This window comes from Myotis brandtii, unplaced genomic scaffold (assembly GCF_000412655.1).
Source record: "Myotis brandtii unplaced genomic scaffold, ASM41265v1 scaffold158, whole genome shotgun sequence".
NCBI classification, from domain to species: domain Eukaryota; kingdom Metazoa; phylum Chordata; class Mammalia; order Chiroptera; family Vespertilionidae; genus Myotis; species Myotis brandtii.
This window is the reverse complement of record NW_005355753.1, coordinates 2,036,524-2,043,555: the sequence shown is the minus strand read 5'-3', so window position 1 is coordinate 2,043,555 and position 7,032 is coordinate 2,036,524. Positions and strand designations below refer to the sequence as shown.

Sequence of the window (7,032 nt, the reverse complement as noted above, 5' to 3'; positions counted from 1 at the left end):
GTCGGGGTTGCTGGGGTGTCAGCTTGGCCAATCCCCTCACCCACACCTTCCCTCACTTGTTACCTGCCACCTGGTACTGAAGTTAGTGACTCTGGCTTCAGGGCCCGTGGGGTGTGTGGGGTGTGTGGGGTGTGTGGGGTGCACCCTTAGCCTTCGGGAGGCTGGACAAGCTCCACCTCTTCTGACCCTCAGGGTGGGGGTGGGGGGTTGGAGGACCCTCCTGATGTGACCCAGTGGGCGGGCTTGCTGCGGCCAAGCTTGGGGGTCTCAGCTGCCTGGAAGGGAGGAGGGGAAGGAGGCCCAGTGCCTGGTGGGGACAGGCCTGCCACCGCCCTGGCCAACCCGAGCCTCTCCCCGGCCCCCAGCCTGCATGATGAACGTCCACAAGCGCTGCGTGATGAACGTCCCCAGCCTCTGCGGCACGGACCACACGGAGCGCCGCGGCCGCATCTACATCCGGGCGCACATCGAGGGGCCAGTCCTCACCGTCCTCGGTAGGTGGCCGGGTGGGGGGGCTGTTTCCATCACCGATGGGCAGGGCCCCGCAACCCGCCTCTGCTCCTGCCCCACAGCACCTGGGGCTGGAGCTCAGGATACACCCCCCCCCTTCCCACTCTCTCAGCGTCTGTGGAGTGTGCACCTCTGGCTCCCTTAGTAGGACAGCAGGGAAGCGGTGCTGGGCTCTTTCCGTGTTTCCCGTGGGAGGAAGCAGGTCCTGATGAGAAACCCCGGGAGAGCATCGCTCCTGGGGGCGGAGGTGCAGGGACTTCCCGTGTGTTGGAAATATTTCTTTCTGGCACCTGACAGTGGCTTCGCTGGTCCCTGGTGCACATCCTCCGTACCTTTGGTACTTCTGAAATATGTCTAACAGGAAGGAGGGCCGCTCAGCCTGCTGGGGGGGTGCAGTGGGACTGGGGAAGAGAGAGCGAGGTGTCCGTCACTCATGTCATGGGCCGTCCCAGAACCTCTGCCCCCCCAGGAAGCTCGGGCGAGGTGGAGGCCCGCTGTACGGTACGCACTGGTCAGCACGCGGCCACAAGCCGAGGCGAAACCAGCTCTGACCGCCGAGCGTGAGATATTATAGCTAACCAACATAATTAGGGTTTTATCACTTGGTAACTTAGGAAATTGATCACGAAAGGGGCTGATTTTGCAAAAACTGGTCTGTGGGGCCCCAGAATGATTCAGTAGCTCTGATGCGCTGGCCCTTGTAAAATACAATCCCTGTTTTAAGCTGGGGGTCGTGACACCCGGTGCGCACCCACTGAATTGCTTTTTCCTTTAAAAAGAAGCTTTGCAAGTGGCGGACTTCATCCCACCGGGACACTTGGGGATTGTGGACAGGAGTCTGCAGTCACTTGTTCAAAAGTAGCTGGTTTTCCCAGGACTAAGCATGCGGGTGAGGGGGAAAAAGTGAGGCCCTGCTGCCCTCTACTGTCATATTCTAGGAACTACAAGGCTCAAGTATGTGACGGGACCTTTCAGCGGCGCCACTCCCTTTAGGGTGGTCTGCATTGCTGGAGCTCATGAATGCAGGGCTCACACCCCGTCATCACGGTGGCCTACGACCCACCCGTTGTTCCCACTACAAAGAAGAAGTGATAGTTCTGTGACGTGAAGGCTGGCAGCCGTCGTATTGCCATCTACAAGTGTATCAAACCCGCACATTGTACACCTTAAACTTGCACAATGCTGCATGTTGGTTACGTCTCAATTAAAAGGGCTGTCCATGTTCTCTTCCATTGCTCACCACAGCCTTGTGAATACCTATTACGCTCATTTTATGAAGCTCTGAGGCTCAGAAAAGTTATGCTTCCAAGACATGACCCCATTAACAAGAAGAGTAAGAATGATACAATAGCCAACCTCCTAGTTTTTAATGTGTCCGTCACTGTGCAAAGCATCCACAGGCGATATTGTTCCTTTTTTCAGTAACTCTACTGAGCTAAGGAGCAAGGGTATTCTACTGACCGGGCAGCAGGCGGAGAGGTGCCCACACAGGGTCACGTGGGTCTGCTGGACGCTGAAGTGCACTGTACTAGGTCACTGTGTATTCCAGCGCCCTGCACACCCACTGCTGTGGTTTAGTTGCCTCTTATGGGCATTCCTTGGGGAGTCTTTGTTCCAACTAATGCAATACTGTGTTCCTTCAAAGTCAAGGCCAAAGTCTTCCCCTTCGTTCCATGTTTGCTCTGGCAATCCTAGTATATGCCTATGAATATTCATTTCCTACAGCCGCCCCAACAAAATGCCACAAACGGATGGCCTAATAGGACAGATACCTGTTCTCTAAGTGATCTGGAGGCTGGAAGTCTGAATCCAAGGGTCGGCGGGGGAGGCTGGCTCCTTCGGAGGCGCTGAGGGAGTCTGGTCCCTGCCCTTCTCTGCGTTCCGGTGGCTGCCATCAGCCTCTGGTGTTCCCCAGTCTCTCCTGCATCATCTCCTGGTATTCCTCCTGCATGTCTGTGTCAAATTTCCTCCTGTGAGGACACCAGTCGCTGGATTAGGGACCCACCCTTCCTAGGATGACCCATCTTAACTTGGTTACATCTGCCAAGGCCTTATTTCCAAATAAGGTAATATTTACAGGTGCTGCGGTTAGGACTTGAATATATCTTTTGGGGGAACACAAGTGAAACAGGGGAGAAGGGAGGAAAGTTGAGGTTCCTTTAAAGTGAGGGGTAGAGCCCTGGCCAGTGTGGCTCAGTTGGTTGGATGTCATTCCATGCACTGATAGTTCACTGGTTCAATTCCTGGTCAGGGCACATGCCCAGGTTGCAGGTTTGATCCCTGGTCGGGGTGTGTGGAACAGGCAACCGATCGATGTTTCTCTCTCACATCGATGCTTCTCTCTCTCCCTCTCCCTTCCTCTCTCTCTAAAATCAATTATAAAACATGAAAGTGAGGGGCAGAGTATTTTCATGCTCAGAGTTCTGATCACATTAATTGATAGCCACCAGCATTTGTGCCGCGCGGTGGTTGTCTGAGTGCTTTGGTAACGGAGGGAGGGCAGTTGCTCTCACACGGAAGGGGAAACTGAGACTCCGTGAGGCTGAGCAACTCGCCTGGAGTCAGGTGCAGGCCCCGGCCCTGGCCCCGGCCCCGGAAGCAGGTCCCGGTGGTGCCCGGCTGCTGCCCCTTCACCACTCCGGGCACAGCCCTTCCTTGGCACGGGCTCGCTGATGGACTGGTGATGGGAGGACCTCGTGCTTTGACTGAAGTTCTCTAAACATAGAGCCAGGATGAGTTTCTTGTTCAAGTGATTCATCGGGGCTGCTCATGGGGCGAGGAGTGAGCAGAGAGCAGGGAGAGGCGGAGTGGGGGTGTGGACGGGGCGTTAGCCGCGTGAGGAAGTTGGGCCCAGCATCCCCACCGTCAGCCCCTCCTCCGGCAAGAGGGCTGTACTGTGAGGACCGTCAGTCTCCCCAAATTCTGTCTCCCCAAACTCATATGTTGGAGCCCCAACCCCCAGGGAAGTGCTATGTGGAGATGGGCCTTTGGGAGTCCCAAGGGAGGGCTCTCCTGACGGGATGAGTGGCGTTATGAGCGAAGGAGGAGAAAGCTCTCCCTGCCCTGGGAGGGCAGAGCAAGGAGGCAGCCGCTGCCAGCAGGAAGCGGGTTCGCCCCAGGAGCCAATCAGCCTGCACCTCGAACCCAGACTGCCTCCACCGTGGTGAGAAACCAAGGTCTGCTGTTTGCGCCCAGCCCTGGTCAGTCTCCCTGCGGCTGCAGGGCTGGGCTGGGAGGGTGGCTTCTGTGTGGCTGCGGGATTATCGGACATGGAGCAGCTGTGTGCCTCCCCAGCCAGCACGGGGGAGCCAGGCAGGGCCAGGGACGCGGGCTCGCCCAGTGATCCCCCAGCAGCCGGGTTACATGGTGGGGACCCCATGTCCCTCTTCCTTGATCTCAGCCAGACAGACCAGAGAGCTGAAGGCTGAGCGGCCTGCGGAAGTGGCTCCGTGTGAGGACTCCCCACTCCCCAGCCAGGACGCTTTGCCATTTGCTCTGAACACCACACGCACTATGCACACCAGCCCATGAGAGGCCGCACGCACTGTGCACAGCAGCCCATGAGAGGCCACGCGCACTGTGCACAGCAGCCCATGAGAGGCCACGCGCACTGTGCACAGCAGCCCATGAGAGGCCACGCGCACTGTGCACAGCAGCCCATGAGAGGCCACGCGCACTGTGCACAGCAGCCCATGAGAGGCCACGCGCACTGTGCACAGCAGCCCATGAGAGGCCACGCGCACTGTGCACAGCAGCCCATGAGAGGCCACGCGCACTGTGCACAGCAGCCCATGAGAGGCCACGCGCACTGTGCACAGCAGCCCATGAGAGGCCACGCGCACTGTGCACAGCAGCCCATGAGAGGCCACGCGCACTGTGCACAGCAGCCCATGAGAGGCCACGCGCACTGTGCACAGCAGCCCATGAGAGGCCACGCGCACTGTGCACAGCAGCCCATGAGAGGCCACGCGCACTGTGCACAGCAGCCCATGAGAGGCCACGCGCACTGTGCACAGCAGCCCATGAGAGGCCACGCGCACTGTGCACAGCAGCCCATGAGAGGCCACGCGCACTGTGCACAGCAGCCCATGAGAGGCCACGCGCACTGTGCACAGCAGCCCATGAGAGGCCACGCGCACTGTGCACAGCAGCCCATGAGAGGCCACGCGCACTGTGCACAGCAGCCCATGAGAGGCCACGCGCACTGTGCACAGCAGCCCATGAGAGGCCACGCGCACTGTGCACAGCAGCCCATGAGAGGCCACGCGCACTGTGCACAGCAGCCCATGAGAGGCCACGCGCACTGTGCACAGCAGCCCATGAGAGGCCACGCGCACTGTGCACAGCAGCCCATGAGAGGCCACGCGCACTGTGCACAGCAGCCCATGAGAGGCCACGCGCACTGTGCACAGCAGCCCATGAGAGGCCACGCGCACTGTGCACAGCAGCCCATGAGAGGCCACGCGCACTGTGCACAGCAGCCCATGAGAGGCCACGCGCACTGTGCACAGCAGCCCATGAGAGGCCACGCGCACTGTGCACAGCAGCCCATGAGAGGCCACGCGCACTGTGCACAGCAGCCCATGAGAGGCCACGCGCACTGTGCACAGCAGCCCATGAGAGGCCACGCGCACTGTGCACAGCAGCCCATGAGAGGCCACGCGCACTGTGCACAGCAGCCCATGAGAGGCCACGCGCACTGTGCACAGCAGCCCATGAGAGGCCACGCGCACTGTGCACAGCAGCCCATGAGAGGCCACGCGCACTGTGCACAGCAGCCCATGAGAGGCCACGCGCACTGTGCACAGCAGCCCATGAGAGGCCACGCGCACTGTGCACAGCAGCCCATGAGAGGCCACGCGCACTGTGCACAGCAGCCCATGAGAGGCCACGCGCACTGTGCACAGCAGCCCATGAGAGGCCACGCGCACTGTGCACAGCAGCCCATGAGAGGCCACGCGCACTGTGCACAGCAGCCCATGAGAGGCCACGCGCACTGTGCACAGCAGCCCATGAGAGGCCACGCGCACTGTGCACAGCAGCCCATGAGAGGCCACGCGCACTGTGCACAGCAGCCCATGAGAGGCCACGCGCACTGTGCACACCAGCCCATCAGAGGCCGCACCGGCTGCAGTGCCTCTGAAGGGCCTGCCGCTTCCCTCGCGAGTCCTGTGGCTGCTGACGCCAGGCCAGGCTTCCTCTCTGCTGCCCGGGCCCTGCAGGCCTGGGTCAGAGTGGAAGTGCGGTCAGTTCTCCTGGTGGCTCATCACTGGCTCTCGCTCCCGGAGGGCAGTCGGCGGGTGGTCTCACTCCTTTTCTTCCCGCTCCTTCCTCCGCCACCGCCTGCAGGACCCGCGTATTCTGTCCCCTGGCTGTGCACACCAGCCCATCAGAGGCCGCACCGCACTGTGCACACCAGCCCATCAGAGGCCGCACCGCACTGTGCACACCAGCCCATCAGAGGCCGCACCGCACTGTGCACACCAGCCCATCAGAGGCCGCACCGCACTGTGCACACCAGCCCATCAGAGGCCGCACCGCACTGTGCACACCAGCCCATCAGAGGCCGCACCGCACTGTGCACACCAGCCCATCAGAGGCCGCACCGCACTGTGCACACCAGCCCATCAGAGGCCGCACCGCACTGTGCACACCAGCCCATCAGAGGCCGCACCGCACTGTGCACACCAGCCCATCAGAGGCCGCACCGCACTGTGCACACCAGCCCATCAGAGGCCGCACCGCACTGTGCACACCAGCCCATCAGAGGCCGCACCGCACTGTGCACACCAGCCCATCAGAGGCCGCACCGCACTGTGCACACCAGCCCATCAGAGGCCGCACCGCACTGTGCACACCAGCCCATCAGAGGCCGCACCGCACTGTGCACACCAGCCCATCAGAGGCCGCACCGCACTGTGCACACCAGCCCATCAGAGGCCGCACCGGCTGCAGTGCCTCTGAAGGGCCTGCCGCTTCCCTCGCGAGTCCTGTGGCTGCTGACGCCAGGCCAGGCTTCCTCTCTGCTGCCCGGGCCCTGCAGGCCTGGGTCAGAGTGGAAGTGCGGTCAGTTCTCCTGGTGGCTCATCACTGGCTCTCGCTGCCGGAGGACAGTGGGCGGGTGGTCTCACTCCTTTTCTTCCCGCTCCTTCCTCCGCCACCGCCGGCAGGACCCGCGTCTCTGTCCCCTGGGTGGGAGGTCCATCTGCGCCATCTTCTTTCCTTCCAGCGGCTACGCTTGCTCCTCCTGTAGGTCCCGCGCCTTCTCTGTTGTGGACGCCTGGTGCCCTGGCCACCGCCCGTGCCAGTGTCGGTTTCCTGTCGGGTGGGCGAGTGTCCCATCGCCCACAGGCTTTAAGCTCCACGAGAGCAGGGGTGTGGCCCCGGCCCCCGCTCTTCCGGCCCCTGGTGTGATGGGCCTCGCCCCGCACTAGTGACCGGCATGTAGGAAGGAGGGTGCTGATGGCGTGTAGGGATGGAGGAAGCTGATGGCGTGTGGGAAGGAGGGTGCTGATGGCGTGT

At 61.3% G+C, this 7,032-nt stretch overlaps 1 protein-coding gene across 1 annotated transcript in view; it reads left to right on the top strand.

The window, feature by feature from the left end:
• PRKCB (protein kinase C, beta) overlaps window positions 1-7,032 on the top strand; it is a gene marked incomplete at its 5' end in the record, with an annotated part of 187,455 nt that overhangs the window by 62,992 nt on the left and 117,431 nt on the right. Inside the window, one exon of the mRNA XM_005862048.1 lies at window positions 366-494. Within this exon, the coding sequence (XP_005862110.1) occupies window positions 366-494 (129 nt within the window). The remainder of the gene's footprint in view (window positions 1-365; window positions 495-7,032) is intronic.